The sequence below is a fragment of the Anomaloglossus baeobatrachus genome, chromosome 2 (assembly GCF_048569485.1).
Source record: "Anomaloglossus baeobatrachus isolate aAnoBae1 chromosome 2, aAnoBae1.hap1, whole genome shotgun sequence".
NCBI classification, from domain to species: Eukaryota; Metazoa; Chordata; class Amphibia; order Anura; family Aromobatidae; genus Anomaloglossus; species Anomaloglossus baeobatrachus.
In genome coordinates, this window is record NC_134354.1 from 781,325,837 (window position 1) to 781,346,706 (window position 20,870).

At 53.0% G+C, this 20,870-nt stretch overlaps 1 protein-coding gene across 5 annotated transcripts in view; it reads right to left on the minus strand.

Moving 5' to 3' along the window:
• EMSY (EMSY transcriptional repressor, BRCA2 interacting) overlaps window positions 1-20,870 on the minus strand; it is a 287,649-nt gene that overhangs the window by 246,495 nt on the left and 20,284 nt on the right. For all 5 annotated transcript variants that reach the window (XM_075337584.1, XM_075337581.1, XM_075337582.1 and 2 more), the window contains 7 exons: window positions 16,090-16,265; window positions 15,849-16,001; window positions 13,952-14,208; window positions 11,940-12,216; window positions 3,707-3,958; window positions 1,170-1,319; window positions 724-894 (listed from right to left, as the gene is read on the minus strand). In XM_075337584.1, the coding sequence (XP_075193699.1) occupies window positions 724-894; window positions 1,170-1,319; window positions 3,707-3,958; window positions 11,940-12,216; window positions 13,952-14,208; window positions 15,849-16,001; window positions 16,090-16,265 (1,436 nt within the window). The remainder of the gene's footprint in view (window positions 1-723; window positions 895-1,169; window positions 1,320-3,706; window positions 3,959-11,939; window positions 12,217-13,951; window positions 14,209-15,848; window positions 16,002-16,089; window positions 16,266-20,870) is intronic.

Sequence of the window (20,870 nt, forward strand, 5' to 3'; positions counted from 1 at the left end):
TTTTCTAGTTTGGTGACCAAGGGGGTTCCCCCTTTTCTAGCTCTTCTGCAAGAAAAGGGAGATTCTCCCTGTCAAACTTGATTATTTGCACTTTTGTATTCTTTTTGGTATTTCGTTTCTCCCATTATTTACAAGAGTACCTGATATAGTGGGGGTGAGGTCGTTTGACCTCCAGGGCCATTTTTACTATCAGGAGATTGGTATTTTTCTGCAGGGATTTTGTACTGACCACAATCAGTTTCCTTTCCTTTGTATCTAGTTAGTGAGGCCTCACCTTTGCTAAATCTATTTTTCCTATCTGTGTATCGTGTTTTCCTATAATCACCGTAATCTTTATATGTTGGGGGCTTACTACTCCTTTGGGGACTTCTCTGAGGCAAGGTAGATTTCCTCATTTCTATCTGTCTTCTTTCTATTTCTAGCTAGTTTCTCCAGCTCTGACGTGGCGTCTAGGAACGCTCCACGGCTACTTCTAGTCAGGAGATTGCGGTCAGCCCAAGTTCCAACTACTCTTGTTTATCTTGGTGTTTTTCTACCAATGGGATTTTTTTTTGTAATCTTCCACGGTTACCGGATCATAACACCTAACACTTCTCACAGCCTGTGGTTTGTTACAATTGCATCCAATCTAGACAATTCCACGAGCTACACATCGGGGTCTCCACCGACATTGTAACGAACCGTCCGGACAGCAGAGAAGCAGACACACATGCACATGCTCACCAGATACGATGTTGCTGCTGATGATCTTGCCTCCCAGTGTAGCCAGTGACTTTGGCACCACGGTGATAATACTCCCACTTGTGGTCTTCACATACGTGGCACCAGGAGTAGCCGCCATACGAGCCCCCAGTGCCGAGCTGACAGCCGGACGCGTGTACGTGGCCTGTGTCCCTGCAGATAGAAGGAAGGGAGGGCAACAAAGGATCAGCGCTCAGGACTTCTAGTGATACCAGGGAATGCGTCGGCTTGTCCTCCTCCTATGGTGCATCTGGTTGATTATGATTTACCAGTCTGCCCCAGCTTCTCCCATTCACCCCAGTCTGATGCCAATGTGCCACTGGGGTCACTGTGGGCGCCTTCGGTGGTCAACAGGCGCCACCAATTATCATAACCTCTAGGGTGGAGCAACCGCAATATTCTGCAAAAGAGGAGAACCGGACACTTACCGCTGGGAGTGGTGACCAGCTTGGTGGTCATTATCGCCCCATTGCTGCTGACCACCATGATCGGGGCGTTGCTGCTGTTCGGCAGGGAAGCGGACATTGGTTTCGGGAGGATCTTACTGGGCTGAACCTGTTGTGTGATTATTTTGACACCTGAAGGAAAAAAAAAGTTAAAGTCAGCAATGGTTGGCGAGCAGCCGGCTATCAGCGGTGCGATGTCAGAGCCGAGAGAAGATCCCCTCCCTGCCATAAAGCCTGCCCCCCAATACATCTGTAGAAACACCTGCACCCTCTCTTTTCATGCAGATGCATCCCCCTCCTCAGTTACTTTTTTTTTTATCCCCAATGATTTACTGCAGCAGCATCCCCCTCACTATTTACTACAGCATCTGCCTCTATTACTCCTTTACTGCAGATGCATCCCCCAACTATCCCCTCTTCAGTTACTATTTACTGCAGCCTCTTCTCCCTTAATATTTACTGCAGCTGTGTCCCCTTCTCCCCTCCTACTCACTGCAGCTCCATCCCCTTCCTCTCCTACTCCCTGTAGCTCCATCCCCTTCCTCTCCCCTCCATACTCCCTGCAGCTCCATCCCTCTCCCCTCCATACTCCCTGCAGCTCCATCCCCTCCCTCTCCCCTCCATACTCCCTGCAGCTCCATCCCCTCCCTCTCCCCTCCATACTCCCTGCAGCTCCATCCCCTCCCTCTCCCCTCCATACTCCCTGCAGCTCCATCCCCTCCCTCTCCCCTCCATACTCCCTGCAGCTCCATCCCCTCCCTCTCCCCTCCATACTCCCTGCAGCTCCATCCCCTCCCTCTCCCCTCCATACTCCCTGCAGCTCCATCCCCTCCCTCTCCCCTCCATACTCCCTGCAGCTCCATCCCCTCCCTCTCCCCTCCATACTCCCTGCAGCTCCATCCCCTCCCTCTCCCCTCCATACTCCCTGCAGCTCCATCCCCTCCCTCTCCCCTCCATACTCCCTGCAGCTCCATCCCCTCCCTCTCCCCTCCATACTCCCTGCAGCTCCATCCCCTCCCTCTCCCCTCCATACTCCCTGCAGCTCCATCCCCTCCCTCTCCCCTCCTACTCCCTGCAGCTCCATCCCCTCCCTCTCCCCTCCTACTCCCTGCAGCTCCATCCCCTCCCTCTCCCCTCCTACTCCCTGCAGCTCCATCCCCTCCCTCTCCCCTCCTACTCCCTGCAGCTCCATCCCCTCCCTCTCCCCTCCTACTCCCTGCAGCTCCATCCCCTCCCTCTCCCCTCCTACTCCCTGCAGCTCCATCCCCTCCCTCTCCCCTCCTACTCCCTGCAGCTCCATCCCCTCCCTCTCCCCTCCTACTCCCTGCAGCTCCATCCCCTCCCTCTCCCCTCCTACTCCCTGCAGCTCCATCCCCTCCCTCTCCCCTCCTACTCCCTGCAGCTCCATCCCCTCCCTCTCCCCTCCTACTCCCTGCAGCTCCATCCCCTCCCTCTCCCCTCCTACTCCCTGCAGCTCCATCCCCTCCCTCTCCCCTCCTACTCCCTGCAGCTCCATCCCCTCCCTCTCCCCTCCTACTCCCTGCAGCTCCATCCCCTCCCTCTCCCCTCCTACTCCCTGCAGCTCCATCCCCTCCCTCTCCCCTCCTACTCCCTGCAGCTCCATCCCCTCCCTCTCCCCTCCTACTCCCTGCAGCTCCATCCCCTCCCTCTCCCCTCCTACTCCCTGCAGCTCCATCCCCTCCCTCTCCCCTCCTACTCCCTGCAGCTCCATCCCCTCCCTCTCCCCTCCTACTCCCTGCAGCTCCATCCCCTCCCTCTCCCCTCCTACTCCCTGCAGCTCCATCCCCTCCCTCTCCCCTCCTACTCCCTGCAGCTCCATCCCCTCCCTCTCCCCTCCTACTCCCTGCAGCTCCATCCCCTCCTACTCCCTGCAGCTCCATCCCCTCCTACTCCCTGCAGCTCCATCCCCTCCTACTCCCTGCAGCTCCATCCCCTCCCTCTCCCCTCCTACTCCCTGCAGCTCCATCCCCTCCCTCTCCCCTCCTACTCCCTGCAGCTCCATCCCCTCCCTCTCCCCTCCTACTCCCTGCAGCTCCATCCCCTCCCTCTCCCCTCCTACTCCCTGCAGCTCCATCCCCTTTCCTCTCCCCTCCTACTCCCTGCAGCTCCATCCCCTTTCCTCTCCCCTCCTACTCACTGCAGCTCCATCCCCCTTCCTCTCCCCTCCTACTCACTGCAGCTCCATCCCCCTTCCTCTCCCCTCCTACTCCCTGCAGCTCCATCCCCTTCCTCTGCCCTCCTACTCCCTGCAGCTCCATCCCCCTTCCTCTCCCCTCCTACTCAATGCAGCTCCATCCCCCTTCCTCTCCCCTCCTACTCACTGCAGCTCCATCCCCCTTCCTCTCCCCTCCTACTCACTGCAGCTCCATCCCCCTTCCTCTCCCCTCCTACTCACTGCAGCTCCATCCCCTTCCTCTCCCCTCCGTTATTATCTACTATGTATCACCCGATGCATTTTGGTGACTGAGGTCCATAGGACAATGTGACTTGGTACTCACCGGACTCCTGCTTGATCTGTATCGTGGGTTTGATCCCCGGTGGGATCTGTTGCTGTGGTGTAGGCGCCGGGTGGGACAAGGTGGACGGCTGTGCCAGCGGAGGCGCCTGCTGTTGTATCTGATGGATTTGGTGTTTTGGCGACTGCTGGTATTGCTTAGGAAACTGTGCGAGGATTTGGCCGGGAGTGGTCACCAGGCTCTTCGGGGAGGGGAGTCTGTTGGCCGCGGCTTTCACGGTGGAGGTCGAGACGCCTAATCCAAAAGGAAAGAAGGGAATTTTGTTACTTACCGTAAATTCCTTTTCTTCTAGCTCTTATTGGGAGACCCAGACGATTGGGTGTATAGCACTGCCTCCGGAGGCCACACAAAGCAATTACACTAAAAAGTGTAAGGCCCCTCCCCTTCTGGCTATACACCCCCAGTGGGATCACTGGCTCACCAGTTTTAGTGCAAAAGCAAGAAGGAGGAAAGCCAATAACTGGTTTAAACAAATTCACTCCGAGTAACATCGGAGAACTGAAAACCGTTCAACATGAACAACATGTGTACCCGCAAACAAACCAAAAATCCCGAAGGACAACAGGGCGGGTGCTGGGTCTCCCAATAAGAGCTAGAAGAAAAGGAATTTACGGTAAGTAACAAAATTCCCTTCTTCTTCGGCGCTCTATTGGGAGACCCAGACGATTGGGACGTCCAAAAGCTGTCCCTGGGTGGGTAAAGAAATACCTCATGTTAGAGCTGCAAGACAGCCCTCCCCTACGGGGAGGCAACTGCCGCCTGCAGGACTCTTCTACCTAGGCTGGCGTCCGCCGAAGCATAGGTATGCACCTGATAATGTTTGGTGAAAGTGTGCAGACTCGACCAGGTAGCTGCCTGGCACACCTGTTGAGCCGTAGCCTGGTGTCGCAATGCCCAGGACGCACCCACGGCTCTGGTAGAATGGGCCTCCAGCCCTGATGGAACCTGAAGCCCCGCAGAACGGTAGGCTTCAAGAATTGGTTCTTTGATCCATCGAGCCAGGGTGGCCTTAGAAGCCTGCGACCCTTTGCGCTGACCAGCGACAAGGACAAAGAGTGCATCCGAACGGCGCAGGGGCGCTGTGCGGGAAATGTAGATTCTGAGTGCTCTCACCAGATCTAACAAATGTAAATCCTTCTCATACCGATGAACTGCATGAGGACAAAACGAAGGCAAAGAGATATCCTGATTAAGATGAAAAGAGGATACCACCTTCGGGAGAAACTCCTGAATGGGGCGCAGCACTACCTTGTCCTGGTGGAAGACCAGGAAGGGAGCCTTGGAAGACAACGCTGCTAGCTCAGACACTCTCCGAAGAGATGTGATCGCTACCAGAAAAGCCACTTTCTGTGATAGTCTAGAAAGTAAACCTCCTTCAGAGGCTCGAAGGGCGGCTTCTGGAGGGCAACTAGTACCCTGTTCAGATCCCATGGATCTAACGGCCGCTTGTACGGGGGAACTATATGGCAAACCCCCTGTAGGAACGTGCGCACCTTAGAAAGTCGTGCTAGACGCTTCTGAAAAAAGACGGATAGCGCCGAGACTTGCCCTTTAAGGGAGCCGAGCGACAAACCTTTTTCTAACCCAGATTGGAGGAAAGAAAGAAGGGTAGGTAATGCAAATGGCCAGGGAGACACTCTCTGAGCAGAGCACCAGGATAAGAATATCCTCCACGTTCTGTGGTAGATCTTAGCAGACGTGGGCTTCCTAGCCTGTCTCATGGTGGCAACGACCCCTTGGGATAAGCCTGAAGACGCTAGGATCCAGGACTCAATGGCCACGCAGTCAGGTTGAGGGCCGCAGAATTCCGATGGAAAAACGGCCCTTGGGACAGTAAGTCTGGTCGGTCTGGTAGTGCCCACGGTTGGCCGACCGTGAGATGCCACAGATCCGGATACCACGCCCTCCTCGGCCAGTCTGGAGCGACGAGTATGACGCGGCTGCAGTCGGATCTGATCTTGCGTAGCACTCTGGGCAAGAGTGCCAGAGGTGGAAACACATAAGGGAGCCGGAACTGCGACCAATCTTGCACTAGGGCGTCTGCTGCTAGAGCTCTTTGATCGCGAGACCGTGCCATGAAGGTTGGGACCTTGTTGTTGTGCCGGGACGCCATTAGGTCGACGTCCGGCCTTCCCCATCGGCGACAGATTTCCTGAAACACGTCCGGGTGAAGGGACCATTCCCCTGCGTCCATGCCCTGGCGACTGAGGAAGTCTGCTTCCCAGTTTTCTACGCCGGGGATGTGAACTGCGGATATGGTGGAGGCCGTGGCTTCCACCCACATCATAATGCGCCGGACTTCCTGGAAGGCTTGCCGACTGCGAGTCCCTCCTTGGTGATTGATGTATGCCACCGCTGTGGAGTTGTCCGATTGAATTCGGATCTGCTTCCCTTCCAGCCACTGCTGGAAGGCTAGTAGGGCAAGAAACACTGCTCTGATTTCCAGAACATTGATCTGAAGGCTGGACTCCTGCTGAGTCCACGTACCCTGAGCCCTGTGGTGGAGAAACACTGCTCCCCACCCTGACAGACTCGCGTCTGTCGTGACCACCGCCCAGGACGGTGGTAGGAAGGATCTTCCCTGTGATAATGAGGTGGAAAGGAGCCACCACTGCAGAGAGTCCTTGGCCGTCTGGGAAAGAGACTTTCCTGTCCAGGGATGTCGACTTCCCGTCCCATTGGCGGAGAATGTCCCATTGAAGTGGACGCAGATGAAACTGCGCAAACGGAACCGCCTCTATTGCCGCCACCATCTTCCCGAGGAAGTGCATGAGGCGTCTTAAGGAGTGCGACTGACTTTGAAGGAGAGCCTGCACCCCTGTCTGTAGTGACCGCTGCTTGCTCAGCGGAAGCTTCACTATCGCTGAGAGAGTATGAAACTCCATGCCAAGATACGTTAGTGATTGGGTCGGTGACAGATTTGACTTTGGGAAGTTGATGATCCACCCGAACGCCTGGAGAGTCTCCAGTGCAAAATTCAGGCTGAGTTGGCATGCCTCCTGAGAGGGTGCCTTGACCAGTAGATCGTCCAAGTAAGGGATCACAGAGTGTCCGTGAGAGTGCAAGACTGCTACCACTGCTGCCATGATCTTGGTGAACACCCGGGGGGCTGTCGCCAGACCAAATGGCAGAGCCACGAACTGAAGATGTTCGTCTCCTATCACGAAGCGCAGAAAGCGTTGGTGCTCCGTAGCAATCGGCACGTGGAGATAAGCATCTTTGATGTCTATTGATGCTAGGAAATCTCCTTGGGACATTGAGGCAATGACTGAGCGGAGGGATTCCATCCGGAACCGCCTGGCGTTCACATGCTTGTTGAGCAGTTTTAGGTCCAGAACAGGACGGAAGGAGCCGTCCTTTTTTGGAACCACAAAGAGATTGGAGTAAAATCCTCGCCCCCGTTCCAGAGGGGGGACAGGGATCACGACTCCTTCTGCTCTTAGAGAGTCCACCGCCCGCAGCAGGGCATCTGCTCGGTTGGGGTGTGGGGAGGTTCTGAAGAACCGAAGTGGAGGCCGAGAACTGAACTCGATTCTGTACCCGCGAGACAAAATGTCTGTTACCCACCGGTCTTTGACCTGTGACAGCCAAATGTCGCAAAAGCGGGAGAGCCTGCCACCGACCGAGGATGCGGAGGGAGGAGGCCGAAAGTCATGAGGTAGCCGCCTTGGAAGCGGTACCTCCATTTGCTTTCCTGGGGCGTGAGTGAGCCCGCCAGGACTCTGAGCTCCCTTGTCCTTTCTGAGTCCCTTTGGACGAGGAGAATTGGGGCTTGCCCGAGCCTCGAAAGGACCGAAACCTCGACTGCCACTTTTTCTGTTGAGGTTTACTTGCTCTGGGCTGTGGCAAGGAAGAGTCCTTACCCTTGGACTGTTTTATGATTTCAGCCAATGGCTCACCAAACAGTCTGTCTCTAGATAATGGCAAGCTGGTTAAGCATTTTTTGGAACCAGCATCTGCTTTCCAGTCCTTTAACCATAAGGCTCTGCGCAAAACCACAGAATTGGCGGCCGCCATAGAGGTACGGCTCGTAGATTCTAGGACAGCATTGATAGCATAGGTCGCAAACGCAGACATTTGCGAAGTTAGGGACGCCACCTGTGGCACTGCTGGATGCATGATAGCATCCACCTGTGCTAAACCAGCTGAAATAGCTTGTAGTGCCCACACGGCCGCGAATGCTGGAGCAAACGACGCGCCGATAGCTTCATAGACAGATTTCAACCAAAGGTCCATCTGTCTGTCGTTGGCATCTTTAAGTGAAGCGCCATCCTCTACTGCGACTATGGATCTAGCCGCAAGCTTGGAAATTGGGGGATCCACCTTTGGGCACTGGGTCCAGCGTTTGGCCACTTCAGAGGGAAAAGGATAACGGGTATCCTTAGAACGTTTAGAGAAACGCTTGTCTGGATGAGCGTCGTGCTTCTGGATTGATTCTCTGAAGTCAGAGTGGTCCAAAAAAGCACTTAATTTACGCTTGGGATACAGGAAATGGAACTTCTCCTGCTGTGCAGCTGCCTCCTCTGCTGAAGGAGCTGGGGGAGAAATATCCAACAGTCTATTAATCGCCGATATAAGGTCATTAACCATGGCGTCACCATCAGGGGCATCCAGATTGAGAGGGGTCTCAGGATTAGAATCCTGATCACCGTCCTCAGTCTCATCACAGAGAGACTCTTCTCGCTGAGACCCTGAGCAGTGTGATGACGTCGAGGGTCTTTCCCAGCGAGCTCGCTTAGGCTGCCTGGGACTGTCATCTGAGTCAGAGACTTCAGCTTGTGATGCTTGAGACCCCCTTGAAGTACGGATTAGTTCCAACTGAGGGGGACCAGAGAGCATAGCCACAGCAGTGTCCATGGTCTGAGGAACTGGCCTGGCCTGCAAGGTCTCCAGGATTTTTGTCATAGCCTCAGACATTTTATCAGCAAACACTGCAAAGTCTGTCCCCGTCACCGGGGCAGGGTTCACAGGCGTCTCTGCCTGGGCTACCACCACAATAGGCTCTGGCTGACGAAGTGCCACTGGGACTGAACATTGCACACAATGTGAATCATTGGAGCCTGCCGGTAGATCAGCCCCACATGCAGTACAAACAGTGCACACAGCCCGTGCCTTGGCAGCCTTGCGTTTTGCGGATGACATGTTGCTGCCTCCTCAGAGCAGTACAGGGTGTCCAGCCAAGAAGCGACCTTACAGTGCAACTAAATATATATATGGTACCAAGAAAAAAGTACACTAATATATCACTGAGGCACAAGTGGGGCCAGCACTAAAGTGCAGCTTACCGCCCGCTTAGGAGCGGGTGTGTGGACGCCAGAAATCCCTCTAGTCTGGGTCTCCCAGAGCCTGCTGCCTTTCCCCAGCCAGACCGCATGTGTAATGGCTGCCGGCGTCCTTGTGGAGAGGGGGGGCGGGCCCTGGGCGTACACCGACGAAGAGCGGGAAGTCTGCTTCCCCCTGTGCCTAGTGAGAGGGCTGGAGCATGTAAATAAAGCTCCAGCCCTCGGCGCTGCCATTGAGCAGCGTCTCTCCCCTACCCTGATTGACAGGGTGGGGGCGGGAACGAAGCGGCGCTAGGCCGGAGAAGCCGGGGGCTAAAGTTAGAAACGCCGCCGCCGTAAAAGCGCGGTCGGCGCAAAGCCCCCGGCGCACCACAAGTCGCAGCTGCGCCGCCGCTCCAGGAGCGGTCGGCGCAGTAGTTCCCAACACACAACGTCACTCAGCAAAGCTGCAGTGACCTAACCCCCAGCGTACAGCGCCACTATCCCCGGCGCACTACAACGCTCAGCAAGCCCTGAGAGTGTCCGTGCCTGCCGGGGACACAGAGTACCTGAAAGTTGCAGGGCCTTGTCCCTGAACGGCACTCCCGCTCCCAATCCAGCAGGTTCTATGGGTCTGTGGATGGAGCCCGGCCCCAGGGCTTGGGGGCCGGCAAGATCCCACTTCCACAGAGCCCTCCAGGGGATGTGGAAGGAAAACAGCATGTGGGCTCCAGCCTCTGTACCAGCAATAGGTACCTCAACCTTACAAGCACCACCGCGGGTGAGAAGGGAGCATGCTGGGGGCCCTATATGGGCCCTCTTTTCTTCCATCCGATAGAGCCAGCAGCTACTGCTGACTACAAACAGTGGAGCTATGCGTGGATGTCTGACCTCCTTCGCACAAAGCAGAAAACTGGTGAGCCAGTGATCCCACTGGGGGTGTATAGCCAGAAGGGGAGGGGCCTTACACTTTTTAGTGTAATTGCTTTGTGTGGCCTCCGGAGGCAGTGCTATACACCCAATCGTCTGGGTCTCCCAATAGAGCGCCGAAGAAATGGCAAGCGTTAGGGTGACCCTTATGTGTAATCTCCACCGATATTCCCTCGTCTTCCGGCCTTAGAAGCTGCTGATTTGACTTCACATGATGTTAGTCTGTGATATATAAGTACACCCAGATCCTTCTCTACAAGTGACTCTCCAAGTTGCACTCCCAATAAACCCTATGGTGCCCGCATATTATCTTTATCAGCCACGTCAGAATCCTCTGCAGACAATTATTGCATACAGTTCTGGTTCCCAGCAGACAACACTAGAGGGAGCTCCGGAGCTTTCTGCACGTGGTTAGAATAGCAAAATCTAGGCATAAATGTTACTGATCTGGCTACAGCGTGCAACCTGCCATACCCAGCTCTGCTACCCATGTACTGCGAGTCGTCTCAGCTACCAAATTCTACCATATTGCTGAGCTCTGATCCATTGCTAGGGACACTCCATACTTATTCAACTCTGCTACATGTTTGAGCTCTACTCCCCGCTACAGCAAAATCCTCCTATTCAGCTCTGCTACATGGCCAGAGTGAAATACTCATGACCTGCCCAGCTCTGCTACATGGCTACAATGAAATCATCCTGATCTGCCCAGCTCTGCTACAGCAAAATAATCATGGCCTACCCAGCTCTGCTACATGGCCAGAATTAAATCATCCTCACCTGCCCAGCTCTGCTACATGGCTACAGCAAAATCATCCTGACCTGCCAGCTCTGCTACATGGCTACAGCAAAATCACCCTGACCTGCCCAGCTCTGCTATATCAATACAGCAAAATCATCCTGGCCTGCCCAGCTCTGCTGCAGCAAAATAATCATGGCCTACCCAGCTCTGCTATATGGCCAGAATGAAATCATCCTCACCTGCCCAGCTCTGCTACATGGCTACAGTGAAATCCTCCTGACCTGCCCAGCTCTGCTACATGGCTACAGCAAAATCCTGGCCTGCCCAGCTCTGCTACATCGCTACAGCAAAATCATCCTGGCCTGCCCAGCTCGGCTACATGGCCAGAATGAAATAATGCTGACCTGCCCAATTCTGCTACATGGCTAGAGTGAAATCATCCTCACCTGCCCAGCTCTGCTACATGGCTAGAGTGAAATTATCCTGACCTGCCCAGCTCTGCTACATGGCTACAGTGAAATCCTCCTGACCTGCCCAACTCTGCTACATGGCTACAGCGAAATCCTGGCCTGCCCAGCTCTGCTACATCGCTACAGCAAAATCATCCTGGCCTGCCCAGCTCGGCTACATGGCCAGAATGAAATCCTCCTGACCTGCCCAGCTCTGCTACATCAATACAGCAAAATCACCGACCTGCCCAGTTCTGTTACATGGCTACAGCGAAATCATCCTGACCTACCCAGCTCTGCTATATGGCTAGAATGAAATCCTCTTCACCTGCCCAGCTCTGCTACATGGCTACAGCAAAATCACCCTGGCCTGCTAGGCTCTGTAACCTCGCTACAGTAACACCTCCTAACCTGGCCAGCTCTGCTACATAGCTAAAGTAAAATCTCTTGACTTGCCCAGGTCTGCTACATCATGATAGTAAAACCTCCTGACTGGCTTAGCTACATTGAAATCTTGACCTGCCCAGCTCTGCTACATGGTGAGCGTGAAATCATCCTGACAAGGCTCCTTACTTCCACCTGTTCACCTCGCTAAACTTCCAATCATATCGACCGAGGGCTTCAAGGATCCATTGCAATAAGCAGCATGCATTAAGATCCTGAGCTCCCCCTAGTGGTGGCTGCAAGGAAAAAAAGAATCTCATCACGCAGCGATTTATAAAGTTGCATTTCTAAATGTGTCAGCACAGAACGATGGCCAGAGTTTTGGGGGGGGTGAATATTCACATCTAGAAGCAGAGTTGGATTAATGAAACAGCAGAGGTGCCTCTTACTTTGCGCCATGGTGGACATTACAAGGGATGGGGTAGAAGACACCACGGTGGTGACGGCAATGCTTCCTGTGGACACCGGAGCCGGAGTGCCACCGCTGCTGCTGCTGATGGCGAGAGCGGAGGAGTGGGCCGAGGAGGCCGCCACCACCACCGGCTTCTGCGTGGTGGAGGTAATGACGGACGTCGGCACCAGTTTGGTGACCGCGGCGTAGTTGTGAGACTTGGATAAAATGTTGGGGACAAACGTCGAGCTCGGGGAGGTGGTGACGATGATCACCTGTGAGAGAGGGAAAAAAGAGAAAACTGTCAGAAAAGCCACGCAATCTCCAAGATCTCCACTAGGTGTCAGCGAGAAAGAGAACCCTACATAGGAATAATCCTTCTTACAGCTGAGGGTTCGTTATAGTCATATCACCCATCCAATTCTGTAATATTGCAGTGTATTGTATAATTACTGGTCTCTTACCAAGCTTATTACACCTACGTAGCCCAGCCAGTGGCTACCATGACATACATGGGGGTCTGCAGTAACCCCTTGGATGCCATGACAGCCCATCGGCACCACGTGACCCTGGTATGGAGGGCCGATGAGTGTCAGAAGCGCCCCCAACACAATTTTTAAATTCCACTGTCAGGGGTCCACTCCATACAATAAGTGTGCACATCGGCCGTATATGTAAGCAAGGGGTTAAAATGATAATTTATAGATCAGAAAATAACATTTTTGGCCAGATCCTTTCCTCTCCCGATATCCGGGGGAGGCCCCTGTACCCATCAGGGGGAAGGTCAGTCGATATATGTATGCCCACCCTAACCACAGTTCTGAGAGTTCAGGTCATAGGGACGGCATGGTGGCCCAGTGGCTAGCACTGCAGCCTTGTGGTGGCCCAGTGGTTAGCACTGCAGCCTTGTGGTGGCCCAGTGGTTAGCACTGCAGCCTTGTGGTGGCCCAGTGGTTAGCACTGCAGCCTTGTGGTGGCCCAGTGGTTAGCACTGCAGCCTTGTGGTGGCCCAGTGGTTAGCACTGCAGCCTTGTGGTGGCCCAGTGGTTAGCACTGCAGCCTTGTGGTGGCCCAGTGGTTAGCACTGCAGCCTTGTGGTGGCCCAGTGGTTAGCACTGCAGCCTTGTGGTGGCCCAGTGGTTAGCACTGCAGCCTTGTGGTGGCCCAGTGGTTAGCACTGCAGCCTTGTGGTGGCCCAGTGGTTAGCACTGCAGCCTTGTGGTGGCCCAGTGGTTAGCACTGCAGCCTTGCAGCGCTGGGGTCCTGTGTTCGAATCCCACCAAGGACAACATCTGCAAGGAGTTTGTATGTTCTCCCCGTGTTTGTGTGGGTTTCCTCCGGTTTCCTCCCACACTCCAAAAGACAGAGATAGGAAATATAGATTGTGAGCCCCAATGGGGACAGTGTTCCTGATGTATGTAAAGCGCTGTGGAATATGTTAGCGCTATATAAAAATAAAGATTTAGTTTTTTTATTTTAGGTCATCACTTCTCACTGGTGCCCCCTCCTGGTTCGGTGTGGTAATGCATACATTTGCAATTTTTGGAGACTTGATAAAGAGGTTTAGTACCCCCACAAGTGATGCCAAAGTGAGAGGAAAAAGAAAACCCCTTCAAATAAAACAAAAAAACAAAAAAAAAGTGGGACCCTACCTACCCCCACCCCACCCCCCCCCCCCCCCCCCCCCGGTCACTCTAGAAAAAAAGGGGTCTGCAGTTGATGACATACGTGTAGAGGTGGCTGGGCCCGGTCCTTAAGGAGTGAAGTGCACGCTCAGGCCCCATCACTCATATGGACCACTGATCGCTGTGGCTCAGACCAGGACAGGTGATGTATCTTTACCCTGTCAGTCATGGTAAGACTGCAGACAATCTTTATTTGGAGTCTAAGATTCCCATTTTCTGCTTGATGACACTGTGTGCTCCATTCAGGATCCTGGGAAAGTGTTGCAGCGCCATGCAGGGGTATGGTAGAAAGTGTGGAGGATGCGGTGCGATCAGAGACACTCACCTTCGGCGTGGACGTGTTTGTGGTCTGGGTGGTGGGTTTGGAGAAGGTGATCTTCACCGGGGACATGTGCGGGGGTAAGGAGTTGGCGATGCTCTGCATGATGCTCATTTTGGGGCTGCCGGTGACCGGCACGGCGATGGTTTTCGAGACTGGCGTTGTGGGTTTGGGAACATCTTTTAGCACCACGGGCGAGGAGCTGCTGGAGTTGGTTCGCCGTCGCTTGCGCGGCTTCTCGTCGTCGTCCGAACAGTTGACACCTGAAGATAGATTTGGGAAGGACGAAATCAAACAATTAAAAGGGATATTCTGGAAATAGAACGGTGGGGGTCCGACGGCTGGTATCACACACGCTGGGCTTCACCAATCTCGCACTCCAATCATGGTGATTCATGGCTGGACCCCGTGTTGTGAATAAATTTTCCAGTTTGGGGCTCCCTCTTGTGGTCAGTGCTGGTAGTGAAGTTGGCATGCTGAATAGAAACCAGACAGCTGTGGAGGATTGGCAATCAGGTTGTTCTGACTGGGCTTATATAACCGAGTAGTGTTCTCTTGTTCCTGGCCGGTGCTCAATGTTGTTTCCTGTGTGCTAAGGACATTCTGAAGTCAGCCCTTCCTTCTGTGTCTACCAGAACTCCTCTCAGATAAGTGGTCTTTGTACCTCTGCTTATTGTTTCCACTTTCTTGTACTTTTTTCTGTGTTAATATTAATGCATGACTCCTATTTTGCCTGTGTGGAGTTGCTGGTGGAATGGGATCATTCCCTGCTGGGAGTGTATGTATACTTAGCTCCATGATTCTGCTATGTATTGTGTTTTGTCATGCTTGGTATTAATTCAGTCCCTCATCTATATTAGTGTTTTTGGATCCCAGTAACATCAGAGTACTGATATAGTAGGGGAGAGGCCGTGTGGTCTCAGGGTTTAACCATATCAGGCGTGCTGGTATTTATTAGGGTTTTTACAGTTCCAGACAGTACTCATTCCTATCCTTTCCTATAAAGATAGTTTGGGCCTCACCTTTGAATCTGTTTTCTAGCTTTGTATTGTGTTTTCCTATATCACCGTAATCTTTACATGTGGGGGGCTATCCATATCTTTGGGGATTGCTCCGAGGCATATTAGCTTTTTTATACCTCTATCTGTAAGGATAGTTAGTTCTCCGGCTGTGTCGAGACGACTAGGTCATCGTAGGCTCGTCCCACGGCTACGTCTAATTTTGTGTCAGGATTAGGTCCACAGTCCGTTAGGGTTCCAGGCACTCTCACCCCCCCTCCAATGTAGAAATTATAATAAGTGACTTGATAGACAAATGCTCAGTCAGTGCCCGGACCCCCTTTTCACCAGATCGGGGGTCCTGCTCTCCAAAAATGAGTGGAGCAGTGGTTACACATGCAAACGTCAGCCCTGTTTACATATGGGACACCAGACCCCATTTGGCTAGTCTGTGGGGGTCTCACTGCTTGGACACCTACTAATTCAGTAATTATAACAAGCAATGCACTGGATTACTTGCCAGGATGGGAGACCCCAAAATACAGAGAGCGGTGGTTGCGCACGTACACCGCTTCTCCATTCACAGTCTATGGGGCCGAGAGAGCTAGACTCAGCGCACAAACACCGCTCCATCCAAATGGGGGAAAATGGACAATCGTTGGGCCCCTCGTCGTTCAGCCCCCCCCCCCCCCCCATATCAAGCAATTATCACCTATCCAGGGTCTAGGCAATAAGTCAGCATGGGATATAACCGAACACCCCTGCAAAGGGGGGTTATACTCGATTACAAAGCTCAGCTGCCTTCCTCTACCAGTGGCGCCCCCCTTCTCCATAGGCCGTACCCGGTACTGCAGCTATGTGACAGCAGCGACGCCGTATGTAGAAGACACACCCACGTCGCTTACTTTTTACATAGACGGTGCTGCCACTGGGCAGGACGACCACATTGGATGCGGGACTAGCAGGTCGGGGAGACTTGACGGTGGCGACACTCCCACTGGGGACCGGCGTGGATGTCGGGGTGGACGTGGTACTCGTGTAGGAGTAGCAGACAACCACTGCAAGAGATGACAAGAAGGTGAGGATGCAGCAGAGGATGGCAGAGAGGGCGCCCCCCCCCCCCCCCATAGCCACCTCCGCACCCACCTTCCTTGTTCCCCGTCTCTGCCGGGTCCGGCAGGGCAGAGTTGTGTTGTCCTGCGGAGTTGGCGATGGCATTGGCGGCAGCTGTGAACGCAGTCTGCGGGACCAGACGAGGCATGAGCGGGATTAACCTCCGTCCTTCGATCGACCACTCGGAGGAACTGTTCGGGCCGGACATACTGAAACAAGAAGAATAAGGAAAGACCGCAAGTCATCAAAACACAACCTCTCCAAAAGTCCACCTCCTAAGAAGGACACTCAATGGGGGCCTCAAAGAAATCTCCCTGTATATGTATTGATAAGCATAAAAAGCGGAGTTCTCCAGAGCTGCATTCATATTTCTGCAAGCTGCAGAGCAGAAATCTCAAGAAAAAAGTCACTTGCAATGAGTTCAATTCAGCAGTTAATATCATACTATTGTCTTCTATGCATAAAAGGCGGGGTTCTCCAGAGCTGCATTCTCAATTCAGAGCTGAAATCTCATGAAAAGGCATTGGCACTGAGCTCAGTTCAGCAGTTAATATTCTGTAGTCTTATTTACATAAAAAGCAGAGTTCTCCAGAGCTGCATTCACAATCCTGCAAGCTTCAGAGCAGAAATCTCAAGAAAAGGCACTGGCACTGAGCTTAGTTAAGCAGTTAATATCATATTGTTGTTTTAAATAAATAAAAAAGCTGCGTTCTCAAGAGCTGCATTCATATTTCTGCAAACTTCAGAGCAGAAATGTCAAGAAAAGTCACTGGCGATGAGTTCAATTCAGCAGTGCAAAGAAGGACACTGGGGGCCTCAAAGAAATCTCCCTGTATATGTATTGATAAGCATAAAAAGCGGAGTTCTCCAGAGCTGCATTCACAATCCTGCAAGCTTCAGAGCAGAAATCTCAAGAAACGTCACTGGCAAGGAGTTCAATTCAGCAGTTAATATCATACTATTGTCTTCTATGCATATAAAGCAGAGTTCTCCAGAGCTGCATTCACAATCCTGCAAGCTTCAGAGCAGAAATCTCAAGAAACGTCACTGGCAATGAGTTCAATTCAGCAGTCCTTAGAAGGACCTCAAAGAAATCTCCCTGTATATGTATTGATAAGCATAAAAAGCGGAGTTCTCCAGAGCTACACTCTCAATTCAGAGCTGAAATCTCATGAAAAGGCATTGGCACTGAGCTCAGTTCAGCAGTTAATATTCTGTAGTCTTATTTACATAAAAGAAGGGAATTTTGTTACTTACCGTAAATTCCTTTTCTTCTAGCTCTTATTGGGAGACCCAGACGATTGGGTGTATAGCACTGCCTCCGGAGGCCACACAAAGCAATTACACTAAAAAGTGTAAGGCCCCTCCCCTTCTGGCTATACACCCCCAGTGGGATCACTGGCTCACCAGTTTTAGTGCAAAAGCAAGAAGGAGGAAAGCCAATAACTGGTTTAAACAAATTCACTCCGAGTAACATCGGAGAACTGAAAACCGTTCAACATGAACAACATGTGTACCCGCAAACAAACCAAAAATCCCGAAGGACAACAGGGCGGGTGCTGGGTCTCCCAATAAGAGCTAGAAGAAAAGGAATTTACGGTAAGTAACAAAATTCCCTTCTTCTTCGGCGCTCTATTGGGAGACCCAGACGATTGGGACGTCCAAAAGCTGTCCCTGGGTGGGTAAAGAAATACCTCATGTTAGAGCTGCAAGACAGCCCTCCCCTACGGGGAGGCAACTGCCGCCTGCAGGACTCTTCTACCTAGGCTGGCGTCCGCCGAAGCATAGGTATGCACCTGATAATGTTTGGTGAAAGTGTGCAGACTCGACCAGGTAGCTGCCTGGCACACCTGTTGAGCCGTAGCCTGGTGTCGCAATGCCCAGGACGCACCCACGGCTCTGGTAGAATGGGCCTCCAGCCCTGATGGAACCTGAAGCCCCGCAGAACGGCAGGCTTCAAGAATTGGTTCTTTGATCCATCGAGCCAGGGTGGCCTTAGAAGCCTGCGACCCTTTGCGCTTACCAGCGACAAGGACAAAGAGTGCATCCGAACGGCGCAGGGGCGCTGTGCGGGAAATGTAGATTCTGAGTGCTCTCACCAGATCTAACAAATGTAAATCCTTCTCATACCGATGAACTGCATGAGGACAAAACGAAGGCAAAAAGATATCCTGATTAAGATGAAAAGAGGATACCACCTTCGGGAGAAACTCCTGAATGGGGCGCAGCACTACCTTGTCCTGGTGGAAGACCAGGAAGGGAGCCTTGGAAGACAACGCTGCTAGCTCAGACACTCTCCGAAGAGATGTGATCGCTACCAGAAAAGCCACTTTCTGTGAAAGTCTAGAAAGTGAAACCTCCTTCAGAGGCTCGAAGGGCGGCTTCTGGAGGGCAACTAGTACCCTGTTCAGATCCCATGGATCTAACGGCCGCTTGTACGGGGGAACTATATGGCAAACCCCCTGTAGGAACGTGCGCACCTTAGAAAGTCGTGCTAGACGCTTCTGAAAAAAGACGGATAGCGCCGAGACTTGCCCTTTAAGGGAGCCGAGCGACAAACCTTTTTCTAACCCAGATTGGAGGAAAGAAAGAAGGGTAGGTAATGCAAATGGCCAGGGAGACACTCTCTGAGCAGAGCACCAGGATAAGAATATCCTCCACGTTCTGTGGTAGATCTTAGCAGACGTGGGCTTCCTAGCCTGTCTCATGGTGGCAACGACCCCTTGGGATAAGCCTGAAGACGCTAGGATCCAGGACTCAATGGCCACGCAGTCAGGTTGAGGGCCGCAGAATTCCGATGGAAAAACGGCCCTTGGGACAGTAAGTCTGGTCGGACTGGTAGTGCCCACGGTTGGCCGACCGTGAGATGCCACAATTGGGGCTTGCCCGAGCCTCGAAAGGACCGAAACCTCGACTGCCACTTTTTCTGTTGAGGTTTACTTGCTCTGGGCTGTGGTAAGGAAGAGTCCTTACCTGTCACAAACCACCGGGGGGGGTCACTCAGAAATCCCCCGCGCTGGCTACCAGTACGTCACAATCGGGGGGGTAACAAGTGGGGGGTCACCCCTCCTTTATACCTCCCGACCGACAGACAGAGCACGTGACGCGCTCTCTAGCGCCCCTCTTATAGTCAGGCCAATTATGGAATTGCCCGACAATAAGCAAGGAGGCCGCTATACTACTTATGCCGATTATTGAAGGGTCCCCAGTGAGAGTAGGGTATATATTCCCCCGACCTCCGCGGGCGGAATATATAAAACCTCCCCGAATCTCACTGGCCTCCCCACAATAATCCTTGGCACAACTCGCTGCCACCAACCGCTTCACGGTAACTATTAGCCGAACACACAGACGTGGGATTCAAGATCGAGATAACAGAACAGCCCAAGATTAATTATATAATTTAATCAGCCTAAAGCACACTAGAAACTACAATATATACAATAGGGAATCTACAGAATATACATATGTCAGAGTACAGTTACAATCAAAGCATGGGTTACAAACAGGCATACACAGTTCCAGCAGTTACCTTGTGCGTCTGGCCACAGGGGGGCGCTGTAGACCAGGTTTCCAGGAACTCCCACAGATGTTTCCTACACGTGACCCCCAGCGAAAGAACCCTGGAAAATGGCCGAAGTAGGGTTATCAACCTGGGCAAATCCAGGTCCCCTCCTACCTTAGTGACCTCAGAGGGAGCACTGCTCCACCCCTGGCTGGAGTTATGGACAAAATCCACAACATGGAATATGGCCATAACTTGGCCTGGGAGCGTCGTAGGCGGACGCCAATGCTCTCATTGTGACAGTTATGAATTTAGCTACAGAATGAGAGGACTCATGACTTGTCTACTAGTTCCCCATTGGCTGATATCACGCCTGGGGTATTTCCCAAGCTCCCGCTCCCATAAAAAGGGTGTGCCAGCATCGTCCGCATGCGGAGACACCATTTTTATGGTTGCCATATTTATCGGAAATATGGCTTGCGAGATATGAACCATTTTTTACTGGAGTCGTTCTGTCTGGATACTTCCAAGCTTGCTAATTAGATAGCAGCTCCTACCACAGGGTCACGGCAGGGAGTCCTCCTGTGTCCATTGTTCCCACATCATCTCATCTCCATATCACAGGAGATGGCCATGGAGGTGTAACACCTTCACAGATGCTGGACATTGAGAACAAGAAGGGAGGGGGTCACTGCCAGGGAGTGATGAGCGATTATGACTGGAAGTCATAATTCATCTTCATATCCCGGGATTTGCCTCACACCTCCCCCCTTTTGAGGGCGCTAGGGGGCAGCACACTCCGGTGTTCCCCCGTGCGCCCGTCCGCGAACTCTCCTTGTCGGGACAGCCCGTCTGCGTTACCGTGGTCACGGCCCCTTTTGTGGCGAATGGTGAAGTTGTATTGCTGGAGCGCAAGGCTCCATCGCAACAATCGCCCATTCGTCCCAGAGACGGTGTGCAACCAGCTGAGGGGATTGTGGTCCGTCTCCACGATGAAGTGGCGCCCGTATAGATAGGGTTGCAGACGCTGCAGGGCCCACACTATGGCCAGGCACTCCTTCTCCATCGTGGAATAGGCCACTTCCCTTGGTAACAGCTTCCTGCTCAGGTACAAGACTGGGTGCTCTTGGCTCGCAGAGTCCACCTGGCTGAGCACCGCACCGAGGCCGAAGTCACTGGCGTCGGTCTGTACTACAAACGGCCGCGTGAAGTCGGCTGCCTGTAGCACGGGCGGGCTGGACAGGGCGTCCTTTAGGGCCTGGAAGGCTGTCTCGCAGTCCATTGTCCAATCGACTGCAGAGGGCAGCTT